The sequence below is a fragment of the Cavia porcellus genome, unplaced genomic scaffold (assembly GCF_034190915.1).
Source record: "Cavia porcellus strain 051 isolate PalLab524CR breed Dunkin Hartley unplaced genomic scaffold, mCavPor4.1 scaffold_15, whole genome shotgun sequence".
Classification (NCBI taxonomy): domain Eukaryota; kingdom Metazoa; phylum Chordata; class Mammalia; order Rodentia; family Caviidae; genus Cavia; species Cavia porcellus.
Window position 1 is genome coordinate 55317863 of NW_026947498.1, and position 27063 is coordinate 55344925.

General features: G+C 36.5%; 1 protein-coding gene across 1 annotated transcript in view; it reads right to left on the reverse strand.

Moving 5' to 3' along the window:
- Positions 1 to 27063, reverse strand: part of Morc1 (MORC family CW-type zinc finger 1) — a 163723-nt gene that overhangs the window by 56077 nt on the left and 80583 nt on the right. Inside the window, exons 15-17 of the mRNA XM_063224421.1 lie at positions 25880 to 26008; positions 23723 to 23828; positions 19371 to 19516 (exon numbers count right to left, since the gene is read on the reverse strand). Coding sequence (XP_063080491.1) covers positions 19371 to 19516; positions 23723 to 23828; positions 25880 to 26008 — 381 coding nt within the window. The remainder of the gene's footprint in view (positions 1 to 19370; positions 19517 to 23722; positions 23829 to 25879; positions 26009 to 27063) is intronic.

The following is a 27063-nucleotide window of genomic DNA, read 5'->3' on the forward strand; positions in this document are numbered from 1 at the left end:
TGTGTTATGAAAATAATAAAAAAAGCCTTTTAAAAATATTTTATGGCATGTCCTTACAATCTGAAATTCTAAATTAATTGTTTTGAAATTCTAGTTTTAATGCTCCCTGAGTGGTTTTACTGTGTAGCAAGGATGGAGAGCCCCGAGCCCAGAGGGACAGTGTCATTTCTGCGGTAGTTACCGCAATCAACTCGGCTTCACTCCTGGAACCTGACAGCACCTCGGTGCCGTGCGGACTGTCTCCACACTTACTCTGCTACTCGATAACTTTCCCTCCCAAGTTGTTTCCATCCTCTTCTGCCCCCTGCACGTCGCCTTTGTGTACTCAACACCCAATCCTGTGTGCGGGGCCCACTGTCCTGCGGCCAGGTCTTTGGATAATCCATTTCCAGAGCCTGAAGGGCCCTTTCTGATCTTGACTACTCATCAAACTCCTCGTCCTTGAAGTCTCAGTTCACAGATCATTCACCCCAACCTCTTCCAGTTTCCCAAGACAGGACTCACTGCTTTTATTCCAGGGCTCTAATGGCACCGTTTCTTTTCAGATGTTTATATACAGAAATATAGTGACTCTAGTGTAGGGAAAAGTGGTAGCATATTATACAATCTACATCTACTTTTTCCTTTGGGGATATATGCTAGAAATTTTTCTCTTTTAGGAAGAGCTTCTTTATTCCTCGTCTCAGATGTATTATATGTCGATGCTCTGTATAGAAATGTCTTCAGTTAGATCTGTTAATAGATAATTATGTCATTTCAACCTTTTACCCTACAAACAATTTTGCAGAGACTAATCTCATAAATAGGTAATTTCACTTTAGAGTGCATGTGACTAGTCATTTTCTAAAAGTTAAATTTCTGGATCAAAAGCTACATGGCACTGTAATTTTGATAAATATAGCTCAGTTGTCTTGACCAGACCTTTAGGTGGCCTGGCATATTGTCATTCTTGTGACTATGCCAAGAGCTCTAAAAAATTATATTCATTATTTTGACAGTAAAGACTTTGGTATGTATCAATTATATGTACATTACTCATTTCATCACTGATTATTTAGGTCTCCCTGGCCTGAGTGCAAATTAAAGCTTCCTATTATAAGCATGACTATCATTATATCTCTCCGAGGTTTTGCAGTATGGAACGTGGCACCACACTCGCTGATGTGGGATCTTTGTAACTGACAGTCTTTGTGGTAACTGAAGCCTAGTGAAGTGTGCGTCTTTGAATTGTTTTATGTTTTTACTTTGGATTTCAGTTTTTCTGATACTAAACTGAGCCCCTATTTTCATTGTGTGAACTCATCCGAGATAACATTTTCAACCTGTGTTACCACTTTAGATGTGTATGTCATGTAAACAATACAGGGCTTATACTTGTTTGTAGTGCAATCTGAAGTTTCTGTTTAATTTTTTATTAAAGTAAGCTCAAGGAATTTGTATTTATTGATAAGCAATTTGTTATCATTTCAGTAATATTATTTTATTTTTATAATTTAAATAGCTTTTTTGTTGGTGGTATTTGCAATGCCAGGCATTGATTGAATCTAGAGCTTTCACAATGAGCTACCTTCCAAAGCTTTTTATTTTTTTAACTTTTTATTTTGAAACAAAGTCTTGCTAATTCACAAAGCTTCCTGGGCTGGATTCAAACTTGCAATCCTCCCGCCTGAGCCTCCCAGCGTGCTGGGATTATAGATGAGTGCCACCACCCTATGTTTGGCTGATTTATTATATTTTTCTTCTTTTAGTCACTAGCTCTAGTGATCACATACTTTTTTCCACAACTGTGGCGTATCAATAATATGATCTTTCCCACTATAGATCTTTACTAAAACATATGAAAAAATTGGTTAAATAATACCTCTTGATTGCTATGACAGGTGAGGTAAACAGTAAACTACATTTCACCTTTTATGTATGCCTTCCTTTTTGATTGGGTGCATTATTGCTACATTTAATTGTAGCTTAATGCCACACGTCTCTGTCTCATTTGTATTGGGGTAAGCCAATCCAGTGATGTAGAATTTTTGGACATCTTTTGCTGGTAAAATTTGATCTCCAGTGGTTTTTTTTTTTTTTTTTTTCAGAAAGGGATCAGGAAAAAAATATTGCCTGAGTTTTTTCCTGTTTAAAAACTATTTATCTGAAGCTGAGCATGGTGGTGCATTCCTGTAATCCCAGCACTCTGGAGGCTGAAGCAAGAGGATCCCCATGAGTCTGGGGCCAGCCTGAGTTACTGAGTTCAAGTCTCCCTGAACTACAAAGGGAGACTTGCTTGTCACACACACACACACACACACACACACACACACACACACACACACTATTCCTAGATTTTTTTTCAACTGAAAAATAGTTTATGAATATAAAATTCTAATTTGCACTTCCTTACTATGGGATCTTGTGGCTCTCACCGGGAGCTGACTGTTTTGGTGGGGAGGAGGCATGGACAGAGAAGTTCAACATCTAACTAAATTGTCCTGTGTCTGTAGGGATCTGATAGTTATGCTTGTTGGTCAAAGGAATCTATATTTATCTCTATAATCTAGTACCTTTACTATAATAACTTTTATAGCTGGCAGTTCTGGGGCATTATCATATATGTCACTTAAACTGTATTTTTTTCATGAAATGTGTTTCCCATTTACTTAAGAAATGCACTCCTCCATTACTTTGTTGTCTTTAGATATTTCATTTACTTTCTTTTCCTACTTCTTGGTATCATTTGTTAGTAATTATAAGCAATTTTTGATTTATAATTTTATTTGCTATTTCTATTTGCTTTTTCACATTTTCTCTCTATATAGGAAAATAGTAAACTTTTTCTTTAACATGGTAGATATTAAAATGTTTAGCCTTCACAGGCTGCATATAGTTGCTACTGTACATTCTTCAATTTCTGTTTTACCATTTCAAAATATAAGAAGTGTTTTTAGTTATTTGGTAGCCTGGATTGAGCCCACTGTCAGTTTTTGACCTTTCCTCAATGTTCTATGTTTTACCAAAGTGGTAATTTACCTTTTGTTCTTTCCAAATGTCTGATTTCACTTCTTTCTTCTACTTATTTCCTGAATTCTACTAACTCACGCTTCAGAATCTTCAGGTATTTTATCATCTCGTACTGTCTCAGACTCTCTTCAAAATTCTTGTATTTCTGTTTCTGGATCTTCCTTTACAAAAATGGTTTACTGAAATTTTTAAAAACTAATGTATAAAACTGCTTATAGAATTTTTCTGATCTCTGTTGACGTTTTCCTAATTTATAACTTAATTAGGATATAACTGTCATAAAAATGGATATGATTCAAGTGTACATTTTGATAAATGCGAAATATATAATTTCAGCATTGCAGTATTTGCATAATTTACCCATGGCCAACCACTAACTTGCTTTCTTTCACTATAAATACGTTTTTTTGCAATTTCATATTAATTAAAATTATATAATAGCTAATTTTTTGTCCAACCTCTTTACATAGGAAGAATTATTTTAGAATTCATCTATGTTACTGTGTGAATCAAGAATTGATTTCTTTTTATTGATAAGTCATTTTTTCACTGAGTGGACACATCTCATTTTGTCCTTTCACCTACTAATGGTGGCTTCCAAATTTTGGCTGTTAGAAATACTTTGAGCACTCAAGCACAAGTGTTTGTGCAGACATTAGCTTGCATCTCTCTTGGGTTGTTCCCAGGCATTTCCTAAGACTATAATGTCTGAATCAAGTAACAGCCATCTATTCAAATTTTAAAAAATCATCCAAACTGCTTTTCAAAGTAATTTCGTCATTTTACATTTTCAATGGTTTTTCCATATTCTAGAAAACTCAGCATGATCAGTCATTTTAATTTTACTTATTATAGTAAGTGTAGACTACTATCTCACTGTGATTATAATTTGTATTTCTTTAGTGATTGACAACACATATTCATTTATTATAGATATGTCTTTTTGGTGGTATTAAAATATCTAATTTTAAATTTTCATGTCTGTTTTCTTATATATTTTAAGGACATTTTATATTCTACATACACATCCACTGGTAGATAAGGTTTTGCAAATATTTCTTCCTCCTATGTGATTTGACTTCAATTTCTTAACTCTTCTTTTGAAGACCATAAGTTTTTACTTTTGATTGAGTAATATTTTAAGGTTTTCTTTTATTGTCAAACTTGAGATCACTAAAATTCCTTCCTATAATTTCTTCTAGAAGGTTTATAATTCTCTTTTATATTGAGGCTCATGAAACATTTTAAGATTATTTTCATGTGTGGCATGGATAAGAATCAAGGCTCATTATTTTTAGGGGCATGTTCTTACATAAGGAATACCATTTAACTTAATACCATTAAATACCATTTGTGGATAAGATTATTCTTTCTCCTGGTAGAATTCTGTGGTCTCTTTGTTGAACATCAATTGATTATATGTATGTGTAGGTCTATTTCTGATCTCTGTTATGTTCCATTGGTCTTGTTTTCTGTTTCCGCCAGTAAAATACTGTCCGAAATATTCTGTCTTATACTCAGTATTGAAACTATGTAATATCCTGCAACACTGTTCTTAGGAGAAGTTATTTTTGATTGTCCTAAATCCTTTATACTCCATGTAAACTTTAGAGTAATCATTCAATTTCTAGGGGAATAAAAACTTGCTTAAAGATGGAGGCTGGTTTAAAAGTACAGGCTGGGTAGGGAGAATTATTACTTAAGCAATGCTGAGGCTTCAACTTCATCTCATGGGAAATCTCTCCATTTATTTGCTTTATTTAATTTCTGGCAGTGTTTTGTTTTTTTCAGTGCATAGATGTTGAGCAACTTTTGTCAAATTTACTTCTAAGCATTTCATACACTTTAAGGTTATTAGAAATGATGTTTTCCAGATTTTGATTTATAACTGTGTGCTGATGTATATAAAATAGTTGATATTTTCTTATTAATATTGTATCTTGCATCTTTGTTAGCTAAACTCACTTCATTAATTCTAACAACTTGTGTAGATTTCAGCTGATTTTCTCCATAGGCTACCACATCTGAAAAGAAAAAAATGTCTCCTTTTTCTCTGCAATCTGAATGTCTCTCCCCTCTTCAATATCTAGAGCCTCCTCTACTGGAAGGCTTGTATCATCTGTTAGTAATTATAAGCAATTTTTGATTTATTTTATTTGCTATTTCTATTTATTTGCTTTTTCACATTTTCTCTCTATATAGGACAACAGTAAATTTTTTCTTTTAAAGGTTAGATATTAAAATGTTTAGCCTTCACAGGCTGCATATAGTTGCTACTGTAAATCCTTCAATTTCTATTTTACCATCTCAAAATATAAGAATTGCTTTTAGTTATTTGGTAGCCTGGATTGAGCCTCATAGCTTCATTCTTGACATTAGGAAAAGATATTTAGTCTTTCACTGATATGCATGACTTTAGTGTAAGTTCATATAGATTCCCTTTATTATACAAAGGGAGTTCTCTCTTACAGTTTTCTAAGAATTTTTATTAGGAATAACTACCATTGTTTTTTCATTATCAATATTTTGCTAGAATTTTTCATTTTTCTTATGCTGTATTTGTTTGTGTTATACACTTATAAGGTATCAAATTTGATTGGACTTTTTTCATAGTATATCTTATTTAGGTGCTATATTCATAGATTTTTAATTAATAAATTTATTTTATTTTATTTTTTGGTACTGCAGACCAGACTCATGCCCTCTCACTTACCAGGCAAGCACTTATGCCACTGAGCTAAATCCCTGGCCCTTCATTGATTTTTAAAATCATATCATTATTAGACTTGGATTTTCCTGACTAGCTTTTGGCCAGAGCTTTCCATAGGACAGACAACCCCAGGTGAGTTCTTTTCAGAAGTCAAATCTTTTCATCTCATCTTTACAAAAACACTGCCACGCAAACATGATGTGAGTACTTTCATGCACACCCACCATCCTCTGCTTCTGGGAATCGAGGCTGATCCGGTGGGCTCTGCTGCCCGCTGGCTGTGCATCCCATCTTAGCTGTGTTCTTCTCCAGTAAGTGTATTTGTGCTTTTTCTTTTCATGTGCGATTGCACAGCGCCCTCTTCAATTTATCTGCCTTCCACCCATGGAGGAGCTCCTGTATCACTATGACTACTTTGAGGAGCCCTGAGAAATATATTTGGTGTACATCTTGAGGTTGAAAGACATTTCAATGTATTTTTTTGTCCTCCACGTCCTTAAATTTTCAGAAAAACAATAGGAACATGCTAAGTGTTTAAAACGATATCTATTCTCAAAGTCTCCCATAACACTTTGCCTACCTTTATTTATTATTGTTTGTATCAAACCATCTTATAGTTACGTGATAGCAATGTGTCTCTTTCAATAGACTGTGAATTCCAAATTCATGCTTTTTATCTTCCCTCCCTGGCACAATGTTTAGAGTAGGGTAGATGCTCAACAAAATGTTGGTGTGGACAGGATGAACTGAGCCTGCTGCTCAGCTTTTCACAGTTGAAACACTACCACGTGCCTTTTCAGCATTCATAGTTTCTCTGCTACCTGCTGGATATTAGCACACCTTTCAGAAGTTCTGTATTATGCCAGTGTGTACTATTTCCAGTGTCTATACTACTTGGGGATAAGCGTTGTTCATTATGTAGCAAACTGGATTGACCCTTGCACTGTCTCTGGAAGCAGAAAAAGCGGACAGAAGGGGAAAACATCTGAGGTCAAGAGAATGATCTGGGAAGACAGACAGATTCCAAGGCTCCATCTCCAGAGGTTTTTGTTCAGTACCACTGGTGTGAATGCTGGAATCTGCATTTCTACAAATATGTTAAGTTCTTCTTAGACAGATGGTTCAATAATCTTAAGAAGATTCATAAACTTGGAAAGTATAACTTTCTCCTTTCCAGTTCTGTGTCAGTACTGAGTAGGGCTTAAAGAAGATACTTTTATGTTCCTGTAGAATGAGGACTCTGATTTAATTTTACTGAACTAGACTGGAGATCTGGACTAGAAATAAACCTTGGGATTTAATTTCTGCACAATTATTAGTGAAAGTATCTAAGAGATTACCCTGTAGAGATGTTTGCCTCTGGAAAAGTATGTTTACATCTTAAGGGAAGACAAGACACAGAATCACAGAGACAACACCTTCTTTACCAAGCTGGGGAAGCTGGTGTTATCTCCCCTGGAGAGAGTCGTGGGTTTTCCAAATAGAAAAAGAAGTCAAGAGCATCCCCAAAGAGGAAATTGGGTTAGCAAGGGTGACGTCATTGTCTTACAGAAATGCCCAGGTTCACTATTTTTCTTTTTCTTTTCTGAGTTCCTTGCTTCTTGTATAAACTCCAGAACCTGAAGGATAACATCTGATCTGTCTCTCCTGCCACCCACTGCCTCAGGGTTAAGAACTGCCATAAAGGGAAATCTACACAATCATTTGCTATGATTAAATAATAACACTGTGTTTCAAGAAACTTCTGTTTATATTTAAAATAATAACAGTAAATATAGATACTTAATAACTAGCAGCTTGGAATAGGAGATAGGCAACTAATATTCAAAGGTTCTAATTGCATGGGTCTTTGAAAACATCTGGTTTAATCTGGGTTTTTTCAGTACTGGTGTTTTAACACAGGATTTCTTTACCATTGAGCTATATTCCCAGTCATTTTTTCCATTTTTAAAATTCTGATTTAGAGTCTTGCTAAGTTGTTCAAGTAGGACTTTAATACAAAATCCTCCTGTCTCAGCTTCTCTTAATGCAGGGACTATAAGCATGCAGTACTGTGCCTGGCTTCTTAATCTTCTTTTCATAGGGCCAGAGGTTTCTAGGAGGAAGGATTAGGGATCAGACAGCCTCACTCAGCCTATAATTAGCACAGCTGAGACCTAAAATTAGAGATTCTACAGCCACCAGGTCAGCACTGTCATCTCCCGCTCCTTCTTCCTGTTCAGCTTTCCAGAATGATCGTTTGCCCTAAAAATCTGCCTAAAATACCCAGAGCTCCTCAAAATGGAAAACTGATTCCTTTTAGCTGTTAATTTCCCAATTGCTCCCCGAGGAGCTATCAATCTGAACTGAAAAGCGGAAGCAAGGGGAAGTTCTAACAGCTTTGCAAGATCAATCGTGTTTTTAACATCTATCTTTATTTCTATGTTGTTGATATGAATTCAGTGAGACAATATGGTTTAGTAGTAAAGTTAAAAGTCTGGGGCCAGACTGAGTTAGCAAGTTTCCTGTCTTTGGCAAATTATTTCTCTGCACCTCCATTTCATTATATATAAAACAGTAATCTCAATGATAGGACAGTCACCCAGTTAAATAAAGGAATCAGCACACTTAAAGCCCTGTTAGAGGGGCACAGGATAAGTGGTATTAGTTATGATCCATTCAGCCACCTCGTGTAATCCTTTCATCTTTGTAACATGTCTAGTGATAGGAACCTCTCAGGCAGCTTTAGCACCCACAAGAAATGTCATCATAGAAATCATGAGAGAGAATTTGGAAAGGAGAAGGGAATTAGAAATGTGAAAAACACTTAATTTTTTGTACTATAGAAGGCCCGTGGTGTTCAAGTGGAACAGTGTGGAAAAGTGCCAGTAAGTCATGAAGCAAATGAACTTCTGCCTGACTCTACCACTAAAACCCTGCCTCATTGCTCAGTTCACATCAACAGCATGGGAACGAAGGTGGATCTAAAATATATATGACTGATTCTTAGCTCAAAGCTGTTTGAATTTTTCTCTGTTTATGCCTCGGTATCCTGCCTTACACAAGCCTCTTCCATGATTATATCACAATTTTGTATTTATAAGCTTCTTTTTAATAGGAGTTTCCTAAGATGTATAAAACTCAGGCTCAAAACAAACAAACAGACAGACAAACAGAAAACCTCAGAAACAGGTGGCTGCTAGTATCCAGGTGAAAAGTAGCATGGGAAGGTTCATAGACAGTCCCCTTCCTTCACTGTTGGGATCCAGGTGAACTGTGTGGACTGGCAGGTATCTCAGCTACATATTAGGGCCCCCCAAAATAAGGTGCACAGGATGGACAGGCAGGGCCAGTGGCATAAAACTGTCAGAAGCAACAGTAACAATATGAGCCAACAGATGGTAAGTTAGGTGAGCAAGTCCAGGAGACAGTGAAAGAGAAAAATAGAAGACACACACCTGACACCTCTGAAATGAAAGCAATCAAATCCATGAGTAGCTATTTTGTTTACAGATAATGTGAACTTCAAATTGAGAATGATCAAAAGAGATAAAGACAGTCACTATTCTTCTTAGGAAGAATATAGGAAATAATCATAAATATATATGCACAAAATACAGGAGCATCCAACTATATAAGGCAAATGTTAATAGATATGAAAAACTCAAATGAGCAATAACATAATTGTAATGGGGGGCCTTAACTGACACAAATAGATAGATCAAGCAGGCAAAAAATCAGCAAAGAAATATGAGAACTGAACCACATGTGGAATAAATGGACTTAGTAGATGTGCACAGTTTTCCAACAACACGAGAATACAAATTCTTCTCAGTTGCACATGGGCTGATTTGTAAAACAGACCATATATTAGCTCATACAACATGATTAAGTACATGCAAAGGGCCTAAAATTATTCCATGCATATTATCTAACCATAGTACAATGAAATTGGAAATTAATGGCAAAAGAAACCACAATACTCCATAAACATATGGAAACAACCTTCTGAACAACTAATGGGTCACAGAAGAAATCAAAGAAAAAATTAAACAATATCTACAATTAAATGAAAATACACAACATATAAGAACATCTGAGATACAATGAAAACAGTTTGAGGAGGAAAATTTGTAGTGGTGAATTCTCACATCAGGAAAACAGAATGAGAATAAGCACATATAAATAACCTAATGCTGTACCTCAAGTTTCTAGAAAAAGAAGAACAAGTCAAACCCACAGCCCACAGAAGGGAGTATGAAGAGTATAAAGATCAGAGCAGAAATTAACACAATTGAGACTAAGAAAATAAGATGAATTAATGAATTGAGGGAGTTTGTTCTTTGAAAGAATAAATAAAAATGATAAACCCTTCACCAATCTCATAAAAAAAAAGAAAGAAAAAGACTCAAATTCTTGCAATGAGGAATGAAAAGGGTGAAATCACTGCAGATCCTGGGATAATACAGAAAATTTCAATACATACTTTAAAAATCTTTACTCTCATAGAATGAAAAACACAGAAGAAATGGACAGATTACTGGACAGATGTAGAAATTACCAAAGCTGAATCAAGAAGCTATAAAAATTCTGAATAATTCAATATCACTCAATGAAATTTAAAATATAATTTAAAAACTTACCAACAAAGAAAAAGCCAGGTCCTAATGGAATTACTGCTGAATTCCACAAGAAATTTAAAGATTTAATACCAATACTCCTCAAACTCTTTAATGAAATTAAAAATGAAGCAGTATTCCCTAACACATTTCTGAAGGCAAGTATTATCCAATAAAAAAAAAACAGAGAAAAACCCCAACAAAAAAAGAATTCTATAGGCCAATCTCTCTAATGAACTTAGATGCAAAAATTTTCAATAAATGGCTGGCGTTTTAGCTCAGTGGCATAAGCGCCTGTCTGGCAAGCACGAGGTCATTAGTTCAATCCCCAGTACTCAACAAGCAAGCTAACAAAACCCAAAAACTTCTCAATAACATACTAGCAAACAGAAAATCGTCAAAGTTATACACCATGATTAAGCGGAATTAATCCAGGAATGTAGGGATGGTTCAATATATGCAATTCAATAAATGTAATACACCATATTGACAGAGCCAAAGACAAATATCACATGATCAACTTAATAGATGCAGAAAAAGCTTTTGGCAAAGTCCAACATTCATTCATGATAAAAAAAAAACTAAAGAAAATCAGAATAGATGGTCTTATCTCAATCTGATAAAAGCATCTATGACAAACCAATTGCTAATATCATACTGAATTTTCAAAAACTGGAAGATTTCACTATAAAAACAGGAACAAGACAAGGATGTTCACTGTCACCACTCCTATTCAATACTGTTCTGGAAACATTATCCAGAGCAATCAGACAAAAGGAAATTAAAGGAATAAAGGTAGGAAAGGAAGAAATTAAATGATTATTGTTTGCAGATTATACGGTACTCTACATGTTAGACTCCAAAAACTCCACCATCTAGAGCGAGTAAGCAAATTCAGCAGCATAGCTGAATACAAGGTCAACACTCAAAATTCAATAGTATTGCATACATAAATAACAAACTTACTGAAAGAGAAATTATGGAAACTACACCTGTCACAAGGGCATCTGAAAAAAATGACATACTTAGAAATTGATCTAAAAAAGGAAGCAAAGGATCTAGTTAGAGTGCTCTGAAAAATAATATGAAAGAGACTATCAGAGAATGGAAAGGTATCCCTTTATTATGAATGGGAAGAACCAACGTAGTGAAAATGGCCTTATTCCCCAAATTGTTACACAGGTAGGGGCATCACGATCCCTCACTTGAAATTATACTACAAAGCTACTGTGATAAAATCAGCATGTTACTGGCAAAACACACACACACACACACACACACACACACACACACACACAAAAACAAACTTGAGGCTCAGTGGAACAGATTAGAAGATGCAAACACAACCACAAACACATCTAGGCCCCTTATCTTTATCAAACATGTTCACTGGAAAAAAGATAGAGTCTTTAATAAATTATGATGGAAAAACTCTGCACGCCAAAGACTAAAACTAGACTCATATCTATAACTATATATTAAAGTCAAAATAGATTAAGGATCTAAATATTAAAACAGGAACACTAAATCTATGGGAAGAGAAAATAGGTAGAACTCTTGAAGACAGAGGTGTAGGCAGAAAGTTCATGAAGAAAATCCAGGCTGCCTGGGAAACACTTCAAAGAATCAACAACTGGGATTTCATCTTATCAAAAAGAAATTGTACAGCAAAGAGATCACCAACAAAATGAGAAGACAACCCACAGAGTGGGAAAAGATTTTAGCCCACTGTCTCTCAAACAGAGAACTTCTATTTAAAATTTAAAGTAGTCGCTCAGAGTACAAGACATGGACATAAAATTTTTCCCAACAGATATTAGCACAAATCTTCCTTTTTAACAAACTAGGAGACAACAACACACTTGCCTTTTTTCTTACTGCCCTTTCCCCTTTCACTCATCCTAGTTCCTTTTTCCTTTTGAACAATTTCTTCCCATTTCACAGTATCTCTTGTACATTTTAGATCTTTTTTCTCTTTTTATTTCTCACAAAAGGGAGAATACAATGTTTACACACATGAATCTGATTTATTTCACTTATGAGTATGGTCTCAAGTTGCGTGAGTTTACCCATAAAAGTGTCAAGTTTATCCTTCTTTATGGCTAAGTAGTAGTCCCCTGTATAGAAATACAACATCTTTTTATCCATTCCTTGGTTGGTGGGCGTTTGGGTCGTTTCCAAGATTCAGCTGTTACACATTGTGCTGTTGTAGACATGGGTGCACATCTTTGTGGTATGATGTTTTATATTCTTCTGGAATGATTCAGATGGGAATAGCTGGGTTGAATGGAACTCTAATCCTAGTTTTTTAAAAAAATACCTCCACAATGATTTCCACAGTCGTTGACCACTCTAGATTTTCACAAACAGAGAATGATTCCTTTTTCCCTGTAGCCCCTCCAGAATTTGGATTATCTTTTTTTCCATAAAATAAAATAAAAATTAACTAGATTTGCCCCTGTTCAGATGTACTTTAAATAATATTTACTTATTTTCAAATCCCAGGAATTGTTACTAGTGGTCTTGGATTATGTCCAGGAGGCCTTCTTGAAATGCCATTGAAGAGAAGAGAATTCTAGACCACTGGGAACAAAAGGCATGGCCAGTCTCTCAAAAAATGAGTGAAAGTCCTGCTCTGTCTAGAGCCTCTCACCCTGTTTTGAAACCAAAACGGATTAGGGAGACTGTTTGAAGGAGTGGGAGGCTAATGTTCTTCTGAAGTCAAGAGCACAGATTAACTTAGGTCTCTCAACCGCACACGATGCCAAACTGTGGGCAAAGCTGAAGGGAGAAAATAGAACCCACGAGGGATTAAGTTTGAGTTTTACTTGATCTCTCAGAGTTGGGACAAAGAAAGGAATCAAATCAAGAATATGACCAGGAGAAAAATGTTTAGCAACGGTAAGTCAGGAACATGATATACAGGAGTTGAGTTCAAAATCAAAACGATTTTTGAAATCCAACTCCTTGAACTGAATTCTAAATGCAAAGCTGGGTCCTGAGTAAGAGGAGAGATTAGATCAAATGAGACCAGAAAGCTCATGGGTGGTGGTGGGAGTGCCCAGAGGATGAGACTCTGAGGGAACAGTGGCGGGAGTTGTTTCTGGAGGGAGCCATATCTGTATTCTGCAAAGTCAGGGAGTGTATCTGGGGCTGCGCCCAGGAAATCAGGCAGCGTTAAAGTGTCCTTAGGTCAATGTGTGGACTGAGAAATGCTGCACATAGAGTTGAAGTGCTTAGGAATTTGGGAAGTTGGGAAACAGAGGTATAGGTATATTTGCATTAAAACACAAATCAGTATTCTCTCCAGAGAAAGTCATTTCAGGCAACGTAACTGAAGCTCAACTCTGTCTCTGTCTCTGTTGATGTGAAAAGGAATGATTGGCTGGCATGCAAAGGGAGCCTGTATTGTGGCATGATTGCCGGCCGCTGTCAAAGCTATTGCTGCCCTTCCCAAAGAAATGGCATGCTCCTTCTGGACTCAAATGCATCGCGACCTTCAGCAGCAGTGTTTGGTCACTTCTCTGAAACCCAGAAATACAACACTGAATAGCATTCCTTAGTCCCTGTCTACAGGAGAGGGAAAAAAAAAAAGGTCACTTTTGAAGTCAAGAGCTGAGAATGTCCTAAGATCTCTCAACCACATGCAAAGCCAAACTCTTCTGATCTCCTTTTAACTGCTGTGCTGTTCAGGTTTGTTTAATGAACTATAAAGACGCTTATGTCAGGAAGTTTGATGCCTGTTTCTTTAAAAAGGATGAATAAGAAAATAACCTGGACAAGCAATTCAAGAAGTTGCACATCTTCTGCTAGCTGTCTGGTGTGTCTAACACTGAGCTATGCGCCCTAGTGGGAATTATACAGAAGGAAAACAGCACCTGATAGCTGTTTTCTGGGTGCTCCTGGACTGGCACACCATAAACAATTCATTTAACACCTCATTTGGTATGCTGTGAACGTAGGGCCTGCAAGTGTGACTCTAGTACGCAGTATCCCTTTAGGAAAAGCAATGCATCACCAAAAAGAAATGAGAATTCTGTAGCAAGAACAATAAAGTCGAATATTTCAACTACAATGAGCACAATAAGCTCTTGATAGACAAGGGTCTTTAGGTGTCATAAATTTTATATCATGACAGTTGATGTAAGACAGCTGAAAAAGTATTCCTGGTGAATAAATATGTTTTCTAAGGCATCTGTCATTGTAGCTACATAGATTTGAAATCTCAGCATCCTACACCACAACGAAACATTAAAAAGATTAAATTCTAAATGGAAAAATGTGTTGTCATTCTTCATTACAACGTTTTACTCAGATATGCCATTTCAATTTGAAAAGCACAGCTAAAAGTTCAGCAAGCCTTCTTTCTCTACATTTACTGCTAAAACAACCGATGTGGGAATTGCCAGATTATACAACTTCATTTTCTGTGTGTCCATATGAGCACTGTGAAAGAATGGAATGCTGCTGCTGGCCTCCCTTTTCAATAGGCAGTGGGCCTTCCCTGGGCTATTCATCTGATGGGCAGACTAGGACCATAATAAACACATCCCAAATGCATTTTCTCTATTCCGGCACAAATACAACCACTTGTTTTGACCAAGAAAATTTTGGCCTCAAATAATATATGTAGAACTGGACAAGTCTTACCAATGTAGAGTTAAACAATTAAATTAAGTGACAAATACATTTTGTAAATAATTCTGCATAAATCGAATTATTCATTGTTTTTGTTTGATAAATAGCTCCTAATTTTTTTAGACAGGGTCTCAATAGGCTGGATTTGAACTCACTATGTAGCCCAGGCTGGTCTTGAATTTGCAGCAATGCTTCCGGCCTCCGCCTCCCAAATGCTGGAATCACAAGTGTGCATCACCATGCCCAGAGAACTACCACTTGGAAGGCCCACAACTTGGTACTTCTAGCACTGCCAAGATAAGAAAATCACGATCTTTTCTTTCAAAGAGCTTAGAGTCTAATGTAGGAGATGGATCAGATATGCATACAATTATAACACCAGAAAGAAGGTTAAAACATGCTTTAAGAAAGTCACACATCAAAAAAGAGAATGAGAAGGAATTTTTTAGTAAGTAAAGAAAAGGAAGATGACTTCACACTGGGTGTGGTATTAATTTTGGACCTGCGGAATAAACAAGGGCCAGCAGTCACTGCAGACAAGAATGGTAGAGCGTGGAAGTAGGACATGACAGGAGCAGGGGCAGCCCCGTGGGAGCACCAGGCAGAGTGCCGAGTGGGAGAAAGAGATGCTAGAAAGGTGACAGAGGTCAGGGCAGAGCCTGGACTGCGGGATGAGAAGTCATCATAACCAAAAAGATTGATTCAGAGAGGTCTAGAGATACATAAGTGATGCAGCATCCTCTACACAAAATTACTGATGGTACCAGTATACCACTACAAACACCACTTAGGTACAACGGGGTAAGTACAGCATAGCTCAACTCAGAGTATGAATTTATTATCTATTTTTAAGACTGATGCATCAAATAGATTGTAAGCAATACCAAAATCTTCAAGTAAAATGTAGGAAAATTGTATCACCGCGTGTACAGTTGTCTTTGTCACATAATAGGAAGTGAAAGAGGAATATGAAGTGGAAGAGGAAATTTAGGGCAAGGAAGACCTCAAATGCAGAGAGACCGATTTACAACTCTGCTTCATGATTTTAAAATCACTGTCTAGTATACTGAAAACCAGAACAAGATTTTCCAGTTAATTTAGCCAGTGGCAAATAATACAAGGAAAATGCCTCCATTAGCCAGCAGGTGGCACTTGTACTCAGTATAAAAAACAGCAGGTGAGGAATGAAGCTGTCAGGTACAGATGACTCATTCATCTACTGCAAAGGAGAAAGATTGGAATGAGCTGTTCCAGCAGCACAGTTCACAATGAGGGTCCAGGGCTGTCACCACGGATTATGAGTTACACGGGGAGCAACCCCTTTATAAAATGCACCATAGGTAACAGGTCTTCCATTGGAGTTCTCCTATGATGTTTACTGAACTCAGGTATTTCTTTTAACAAATATGATTTGCAATCTATCTGTTTATTATAGAAATTAATGTGGAGATTCATTAAAAACATAAAACTAGAGGTTCCATTTGCTCCATCTAGTTGCCTTCCTGAAAAAGTTAAAAATGTCATGCCACAGTGATACATACACACAATTTTTAATAGTTAAATCTTGGAAACAGCCTCTATCCCCATGAACAGATGAACGGAACATGGAAAACATGTATTCATATACAGTGGAGCACTGCTTTGCCATAAAGAAGGATAAACTCGAGATACTTTTAGGTAAGGGGATGCTCCTTGAGATGATAATCGTTATGTGAAGTAAGTCAGACACCCGTGTTTAAATACTGTATGGCTTCTTTTGTATGGGAAACCCAAATTATAAACAAAGAGCAAAATGGGTAAATATTAGGAAGGAGGAAGAGCTTGTTCAAATGGGAAGAAGAAGAAGAGATGGGGGAGGGGAAGACAGGAAGCCAAAAGGGATCCAAAGGGAAAAATGGAAACAGCCTTTGTAAACCAAGATGGAAAGAAAAGTGGAGGGAAGGGAGGTGAAGGAAAATGTACAAAAAAAGAATTAAGATGTGTTAGGTACATGTACAGATCTCCCATGATGTGAGCATTATGTACTGCAAACATACACTCATTTTAAAAATGATAAAAAAGAAAAACTAGCCAATTCTTGGCTCGCTTCTGACATTAACCAGCTATCACCAAAGCAGAATGTGTGAATACTTTCATCATGAGTAGCACTGTTTTTAAAAGATAGACGCACATAAACTTAGCACATAATTTAAAAGTTGGTTCCACAAAGCGACAAATCAGGGCTCGTTTCCAAGCCTTCCTTTATGTTTATCTGTCAGTTAAAATGCTCTGTCCGTTTCCATTTGAAACACAAATTCAGGGCCACTCCTCTATGAACTTTCTTTGAAGCTACCCTTGCTATTGCCTTATAATAAACTTTTATTGTAGTTTTTAGTATGATCAGGCAAGTATTAAACAAATACTCTCTTGTAAGGGCTTGGTAACCTTTAAATAACTATTAGACTTGGTCCACAAAGAGACTGATATTATCTGAAAGCATATTTTATTGTACTGATTCAACAACCACAATTGAATATACAGTGAATTCCAGGTACTCCTTTTGTGTTTTACAGAGTCACAGTGACTGAAACCAAGACTATTCCTGCTCTTTTAGGTCTAACAGAGTATTACAGTAACTCTGAATTCATCAAATTGCCTGGCCTGGAACAGACAAGGGCAAGCTGTGCTCAGTGACTATCTCAAAAAACTAACCAATTGCTTCGGGTTGGTCCATTGAGGGCACTGAGAACTAGAAAGTACATTAAAAGCCGTGATACTATTTTCAGAAATAAATTTTATGATTTTTTTTTTACCAAAGGAAAAGGAAAGGTAGTGAAGGTTCTTATATTCTGTGAGTTAATACCACTGGATTTCTATATACGTACAGCTAAACTACTTTATTTAATTTGAAATGAACTGAATCTATAACCCTGATTTAAATTGTTATAGGAAACCCAACTACACCATGGAAGACAATGAGCGGAACCAGAGTCTACAATCTGTCAGTCCACTAGGTATCATCAAAATCTCTACCACAAGAATGAATAACACACCCAATCCTAAACAAATCACAGACTAAGTATGTCTTTGTGATTGGCACTATTGATATCCATGAGTGGGCTCTGATGTTTATAGAAAAGAAAAATGGCAAAAAAGAAAATCAATTCCAGATATACTAAATACTTTCACAAAAAAGTACAGAGTGGTAAACAGAACAAGAAACAAAACAAAGTTAAGATATTCCAAAATTGAGAAATCTACCTACTTGCTTATTTATTATAATAATCTTAGCCTGTAATACCTCTTCTGCTATTAAAACAAATCGAAGCTCTGCAAATTGCAGAAAGTTGAGCTAATTTGTGGCTATGGAGGAGGACTCAGAAGAATGTGCGTCCAAGTTATTCTTAGTATCTTTCCAAGATTATAGAGTGGAAGAGGAGGGTCAGGAGTCTTTTTTGTCTCATGTGGTGAGTGACTTGCAGTCCGGATGTTTTTCCACAGCAGAGGTGAGGAGATAAAACTCTACCTTATAAAAGCCCAGGAATACACATGATAATGTGTTGAGGTTATGGCCCTGACTCCTATTCCTCCAGCCAAGTTTCTGTTCTAACGAGTGTTCTATTTCCTCAGAGTTACAGCAAGTCAATGCATTGGACAGACCTTGCTGGCTTTCTCAAACACTATTTGAGGAAAGTGGCAGGTTATATATAAAGTAAAATACGCTGAATTTGAGTACTAAATTTGAGTACTAAATTTGAGTAGTTGAGTACTGAATTTGAGTACTAAATCTACGAAGTAAACAGAGCTCTAATTACTGTCTTACTTAAAAAATTAAAGTTTTTATTTCATCATTTTTTTATGTGCCACAATTTCATTAAGTGGAAACTCTCGAGTTTTTCCTTATGTCTTATTTACTGAGTTTTCTTAACTCAGTAAATAAGTTTCCTGTAAGAATTTAAATCAAGGTTATAGATTCCTAATGCCCTATTTACTGAGTTTTCTTAATAGTAAAATAGATTATGCCTTTCTGCATTAATAAGCTGATACCTTCTAAAGAACGCTTTACCTCAGGGGAGAGGCCTAATGAACTGAGTACAGACTAACTTTTGGAGTCATGAAGACCTGTGTTCCCACTGTGACCATGTGACTTTGGAAATGTGAGCCAAGTTCTACAAAACTCTCGCTGCAACTGTAGTGCAGAGGTAAATGTTCCTTTTGCTAGCACGCATCTTTGTATACCTGGGTTTAGGTAGCACATGCACAGAATGTTGCATAGAACTCTCTTCTCTCCTTTGGACTCACCCTCTAGAATATATCATAGATCCAAAGTGGAAGAAAAAAAAAGGGAGTAAAAAGCTATACCTTTTACTTGGATAAGCCATATTATTCCATTATACTAACACCTGAACAGTCAGTAGAATTTGGAAAAAAATCACAGCTCACCTGTGCCTGCTGTTCCAAAAGTTTATTTTGATACCTCTGGATCGACTCTCTAAGTTGCTTCTCTTTCTCACTTCTTGATAGTGATACTGTGTTCAAGGTGCCCAGAGGGATGTTAGGTAGACGTTCGATACCATGACAGCTTCACAATTAACAAGAAAAGATTACTATCAGGAGAAAATAGAAAGCTACCTCCTGTCTGTAAAAAATGTTTTTCTTCTACAAGGAGTTACATTATTTGTTACACATCCAAAAATCAAATACAAAATAAGATCATTATGTCGATGACTTTAAACCTTTTGAATGGAAAAGAGATAAATGAGCAATGTGGATGCAGCATATATTTATAAGGATGGGATATTACTTATTTTACTAGTGCTTCACTTTACATTATAACCCAATGAAGTTTTTTTTTTTTTTACAAAATGCTTTTTTGATCACTAAGGTTTATCTCATTACTAACATTCCCCTCCACACATAAAAAAATTGGTGTAGAAATCTACACATTTCTTTAAAATATATCAAATAATTCGGCATCTAACACACGGATCCTTTGGTAACTTAGTTTCACCAACAAGACTAGGACTCTGTGGGTCCTGGGATACTGATGAGGCTCTGGGGAACTGAGGCACACGGCATAGCACCTTTCCCTCTGCGGGATAAGCACCTGGGTTTAGGAAGCTGCTCCAGTTCCCAGTCTTATGTGTGATGCAGTCCTGTAGCATCGTGCGCAAATAAATGAACAAAAATCAGGCTAAGGATATGGACAACTATCCATTTTCCCTGTAAAATATACTGACTTTGGGGCTGGGGATATAGCTCAGAGGCACAGCATCTGCCTGGCAAGTGCAAAGTTCTGAGTTCAATTCCCAGAAGAACAACAACAAAATACTGACTTAGACATGTATGGCTTGCAGGTTTCAGGCATTACTTTTTCCTACTCTTATTTTTGTGACTCTGTTCTTAGGAGCTGAGTGAGTCAAACTACTAGATAGGGTTATTTTTTGCCCACACTGATATTGGATTTGGCATGGATAAGAACTTTTAACTTCTGTTGGGCCCAGCTCTGATGCCCTTGCCAACAGAGAAAAATGAGGGCTTCGATCAGATTCAAATACTACTGTGCAAAAAGACTTACTTGCACCACATATGGTGTTTGCTGTTATTGTTGTATTCATAAAAAGGTGCGAGGTAAACTAATGCTAGCAAGACCTACTATATATAGAGCTGCCTGGGTGTGGATTTGAAGACACCTGTAAGGGGATATTTATATAGGCCTCCATTTCATAGGAAAAGAAAAAAAATCCAAATCAAAAAACTTTTCCTACTAAAATGTGACCCATTCAATTTTTTTCACTTAAGGGCTTTGGAAATAAATCAAATTTTAATGTACAATATAATCTGTAGATATTTTTTAGCATCCTTTTCACAATCTGGACATTTTCATTCTGCTGAGAATCAGGCATCATTTTTACCCTGCTGGTGATCCCTACTTTTGGTACAGATAAATGCATAACATGGATGTAATGATAGTACACCAGTGTGTATTTCTCAGGTACTGTGAAAAATGTGTAACCCCTCCTGTGCTCAAGTGGAAAATAAAACTGCCTCAGAGTCTGAAAATGAATAACTGCATTTTACCACATCTAGGTAACTGATCTTGCAAACTGTCATTTGTAAAATGGTTTATTTTGGTCACTAAAAAGTATTAAAATGAAATTGGGCTTCCTGAAATGTAACAACAGGCCTTTTGAGAGGCTCTGATCAGACAGAAAGAGTGCAGGTTTTCTACCAGGCTCTTGGCTACAGTGTGGATCCTCAAGTGGAAGCCTGGGAGAGACACTGAAGCTTCTTTGCCTGTTTTCCCCTCTGAGAAATGGGGAGAGTTCAAGAGGGTTTTGTAAAGAAGGGTGAGTATAACACGTAATTGCCGTGGAAGAGGAAACTAATGTGTTTCTGGCCCAATTTCTGATTACAAAACATTGTTCATTCAAACGCCATTCATTGCCGTGAACCCTGTTGGCAACTGGTGATTAACTGTTGGCAACAGACTATACTTTCTGTAAATACAGCCAGTGCCACTTATCACTTCGCTACTCTTTGCCAGCAGTCATAGAACACTGCCTAATAAATAAGTACCTGTCTGTTCTCATCATTTAATGCATTTGTTCTATGTGATCTTGTCCAAATCTAACATAAAGACACTCCAAGATGTATACCAAGGCAGATCTAACAGGAGTCAGAGGACAGAGAGGCCATCACATGAATTCTTCTTCTGTCTGGGACTGACCTATGGACACCCTGAGCTCCCTGCCCAGGAAGTGCCAACTCTTAACTAACTGCCCTTGTAATAAGGGTTTTTTTTTTTTTAACATCTCCCTAAACCTCCTACCTCCACATTATGCATAATTTTGCCATGATCTTCTTAGTGGAAATTAAATACATATGTTCGCTATTATGTCAATGTATTTAATGATTCAAGACTTGAGAAAATTATAAATGTAAGCACTTTTTGCATTTTAGTTTTTAAAGTCCTAGAGTTTTCTGTCAACACAACTAAATTTGTCCTGCCTTGTCTCACAAGTTGTAGTATTTTGATGTGTAAAAGACAGAAGGAATGGAGCTTTGAAAGTAACCCTAGGATGATGTTATTGTTTGCTTTCAAGAGGAGAAGGCAAAACTGTATCAATACCAAGACAATGATAACCTGAAAATGAAGGAAGCTAGGAAGGACAGTTTCCCAGTTCTGTGCTGCTGAAAGTTCTCACCAGTGACCTAAGGAATCCTACTTCATGCTTAAATCTACAAGCAGTGGCATAAATCCTGGTGACTTGTCGTATGTGGATCCTCAGACACAAGCAATCTCAGCAGACGGGTCTAACAAGGGGTTCAACTGGACCCAGAGAAGACAAATTAAGACACAGCCACTGCACCCATTCCAGGGAATGGGAAGCTGGACAAATTTTCCTAGGATTCACTGCTGGTGGAGACAGTATCTTACCCAAGCAGTATGACCTGAGAGTCTGGATTCTAAACACTGTCCTAAGCAGTTGAAAAAGTTCTTAGCTCACAGTAACTAATTAATATTACTATTTTTGATATTGAAACTGAACCACTGCTGTGTTGTATTTTAGGAGAGACTTAAGTCCCAAATTAGGTGTGGAATCAGGTTCATAGTTAGACCTTGGCCAGTGTCCTATGAACATGTTTCTAAGCCCAGACATGCCTTTAATTCAGACTTTTCTAAAATTAGGACTGAGACTGAATTAGCTGTTTTATAATCCTGCTCCCTGGAGCTGTGGGATTTTTGCAGAGAGTAAGGGACAGAAATGGGAAGTGATGATCTTTGGTCCCTGGGTTTCTAGCCTTCAATTCAATGAGGGCAGTTGTACATTTATCTGTTTTACATAGTTCGGTCCTGTGAAAAACTTTATTTGAGAAATGCACAGATCATATTGCAAAAAACAAAGAGGAGGAAGAAAGGAGGAAGGAGAGAGAGGGAGGGAGGAAAGTGGGGAAAGAGGGAAAAAGAAAAGAAAAGAAGGAAAGAAAGGTTTAAGAAAATAGCTGGATCATGGGAAATGTAGGAACTCCTACAAACCCTGACATTTTGCTGCAGTCTCTGAACATAATTAACCTGGAGACTCCAAACAGAAAGCACTCCACAGCAGTTTCTGAATATCTTTTTTTCCTTTTTTCATAAATGGATAAAAATAACCAGGTAGGAGTTACTACCCTAATATCTGTGTTAGCAGTATTTGAGCCGCTTCCCTCAAGCCTGAAAGACTTAAAACAAACTGCATGAAGAAGCAACGCCAGACTTAGGGATGCCCTGGTCAAAAAGGAGTAGTAACTCTTTTCCCTCTAGGGAAAGCAGATTAATCTAAAAGAGCTTGTAATAACATTGACATCCATCAATATTTAATCAGTGTCTTTCCTGTTTTAGTCTGGGTGTCTTCCTTCAGGAACATAAAGCAATGGAATCAATACTCAACTTACACAGAAAAGAAAAAACTATGATCTAACAGTCTGATGCCCCCGCTTACAGCTCTGAGTCAGACTGTACAATCAGGATGTATGTTGTGGGAAAATGAACTGGAAGGCAGAACTCAGGAGGCTGAGCTCCTGCCAGAAGAAATGCAAGTCATACACGCAGATCTTCTATCTGATTAGAAATCACACTATCAAAATAATATTTTCATAGGCAGCAACAGAATAGAAAGAATTCAGAGATGCAGAAATACCAGGTACTCAGCCACATGCTACAGCCAACATTTTCCAGTTTCACAATATGGACTTTAGGAATTAAAAGTGGATAAAGAACTTTCATAAAAACATTAAAAACTACCTGTTATCCAAGCGGTTAGGATTATCAGCACAAATCCAAGTGTCGAGAAATTCTTTTTTCTGATAATTAGTAGAGGAAGGCAAAACTCTCCATTTAAGGCAGAGATCTGATCATGAAAACAAAGTACACACAAAAGAGACCACAATCATAAGTAAATCTCTCACAGTTAGATGTCACCTTAATAATAGCAAAAATAGCAAATCCCATACCTGATACCATTATCTCTGTGCAAACTATCTATAGTCTACGATTCTAGGTCTGACCAAGAAATTGCTGTCATCGTCATCTTCATGGTTGTTGTTTTAGTTTCCTCCAGTTGGTTTCTATTACTTTTAGTCAAAATAATCTTAATAGATTCTACTCTACTTCTTAAAGGACATTAGGAATTCCAGCACCTGACTCTCCTTTTCCCCAACCTATTATCTACCTGCTGACACTGTCTGTCTCCAACCACATAACCAACATAAGAAGGAAAATCAAAGTCTCTTAAGTCATTTACGCTCTTTCTTCTTCTGTTGCATCATCTGCTCTTAACCTGCTCTCCAGTCTGCAGTTCTGACTGCTTTGCCTTTTTTTTTTTTAACAGTCCCACCTGGCCTTTAAGGCCAAGGTACACTGTTTTCTCCAGGCTACCTGAGATTTGATCCACAATTCAATATGGACACAGGGAAGCTAGCTCTTGATAAATAGCCAGCCTCTGTTCATCCAAAGCAGAAGCAGTTTGCAGAGTGGTTAAGAACCTGACTGGCACCTTCTCTAAGACCTGGGACCTCTCTCAGTTTTGTCACATTTATCTGTAAAAAGATTAACACTAGGACATGTCTAAAAAGGTTATTTGAAGATGAAATGATATGATATTAAGAATGAAAGCTAACATTGCTAGACATTTTCCTAGGGATACTTATTAACTCATATTATTCCAAAATAATTCTACCAAGCAGCTAGAGGAATTGGCCTCATTCTAAAATGAGGAAATTGAGCAGTTGATAGGTCAAATAATTTGTCTTGGTCCATAGAACTCTCAAGGACTGGAGATCAGATTTTAGCAGTACCCAGAATACATCAAAAACAAACAACAAAAAAGCATACACACACATACACACACACAAAGTAATTGATAGTCATTATCATTATCATCTAGTATGTTTTGTATACTGCCAATTTCCTCAGTCATATATTCTAAATATCTGTATGCATGTTCTTCTTAAATCTCATTATCATGGATTAATATGGACACTTAAAATTTCTCATCTAGACCTAGATCACTCAGCACTGTGCCCTCAGAGGTCTGACCCTCCTTTTGTTTTCACCCTGTTGCAAATTATCCTTTGCTGAGCTGCCTCACGACAAGCCACCATCTACAGTCGTGTTATTCTGCAGTAGTCTCAGGTAAAGGATGAGGAGGGTCTCTAAAGGCACTGTATAAAGAAGTTTTTAAAGTCTTACACAGCATAAAGGCAGTTTAATCTCAATGTCTTATTAGCTGGACTTTTTGTTACAGAAAATAGATTGTCTTTAATTACTTAGTCCTTTATCTATATTTTTTCTAGTGGCTAGGAAATACACTGTATGCTTAATGATACAATGATATTATTTTCCTGTTGAAAAATGTCCAATACTTCACTATTGTTCATCAAGTAAAACCCCACCCTGGAATTCAAAGTTTCTGATGTATATGCCCAAAATAATATTTTTGTCTTTTACAATTCATTATTTATTCACTCAGTTGGCAATTTTTAAATTACTACTATGTGTTACAAACAGAAAAATGACCTTTTCTGATTCTCCACAAATGTTTTAGCTGAAGTATACCTCTGATGTAAACTGACCTTTCCCTGTGCTTCATTTCTGCTAGCGAAATTTAGTGATACAGACAATAGTAAACACTACCTCTGGCAGAAAATATTATGTTAGTCCCCACTCCCTTTCCTCAGACTCTAAAAGAACTCTTTGCTTCTATTATTTCATGTACCTAATTTCCCACCTATTACAACTACTTTAATCCCTCCCCTAGATTATAATCTCCTTGAAAGCAAAAAGGAAAAAAAAAACATATTTCCCCCACCCTCATCTGCCTACTCACCACTTCTTAACACCATCATTTGTACATTTGAAACTCATCTACATTGGCTAATTAGAATGGAATTCAACACTCACCACACTGTCTGATGAGTGGGATATCCATGGCTTGTCTTCGCTGGTATGGAATAGAATCTAAAGATTTCTCCACATCCTTATTATTCTGGTACCCAAACTCATTCCAAAATAATGTTAGATTTCTATTACCTAAATAAAGAAGGTAGGTAAATAATAATAAAACAAAATACAAGCAACATGATCAAAGGAGGACAGTATATAATGCAAGTGTATACAATATGATCTTAACTGTGTAAAACCTAATCGTATACAGAAATTAACATATTAATATTATCTCTAAGCAGTGATGCTTTAGACGAAATGCAGAAAGCTTACAACTTCTTGTGTTTTCCAAATTATTTACAATAAACATGTACTATGTAATAAAATTAGAGATAACAGCAGTTATAAAAAGATAACTTTTTATTTAGAAAGTTCAATAAAGCACACTGACATTTAAAATATTGTTCTTAAACTTTCCCAGGGAGAACTGTGCTAATTGAACTTTAAAGGACACTTCAAAAATTTCTGATGCAACAATTTATCATTTCTATCATACAGTCAGAGTTCCTCTGTTCTTACATTATCTCTGGTTCCTTTTCTTAACAGCTTTGTTTGCCTTACCCCAAGCTCCAAATTCTATATTCCTTCCTTGATTGGAAACATTCACATGGATGACTATTAGCTAATCCTGTGAGAGCCTTTTTATCCTTTGATCTAGCAATTGTACTAATAGTAATGTACTACAGCAATATATGAATAGCAAACAGTTAGAAATAGTGTAAAAGCCTGTGTATACAGAACTGATAAGTTCCATTCTCAAACAATGAAACACTGAGAAACTTTTAAAAAGTAGAACTAAATGCTGTATTCTACCAAGATATCCAAGATACCATTTCAAATTAAACACACACACCCTCATATAAATTTATGAATTTATAGAATTATAAATTTATAAAAGTTGTGATGTATATGCTTTTCCTCTCCAGAAAGAATAAAAAGTTTTAATAGTGAATACCTTTAGAGAAGATAAGAAAGCAAGAGAAATTACTTTTCTCTCTCACATTTCTGAACACTTTTTTATGTATGCATGTGTTATTTTAAAAAGCATTTTCTAAAAAAAGTGAACAAATATAATGCATGTTTTAGTATTTTATCCAATATGGTGACCAGTGCATATGTGTCTATTGAGCTTTTGAAATATG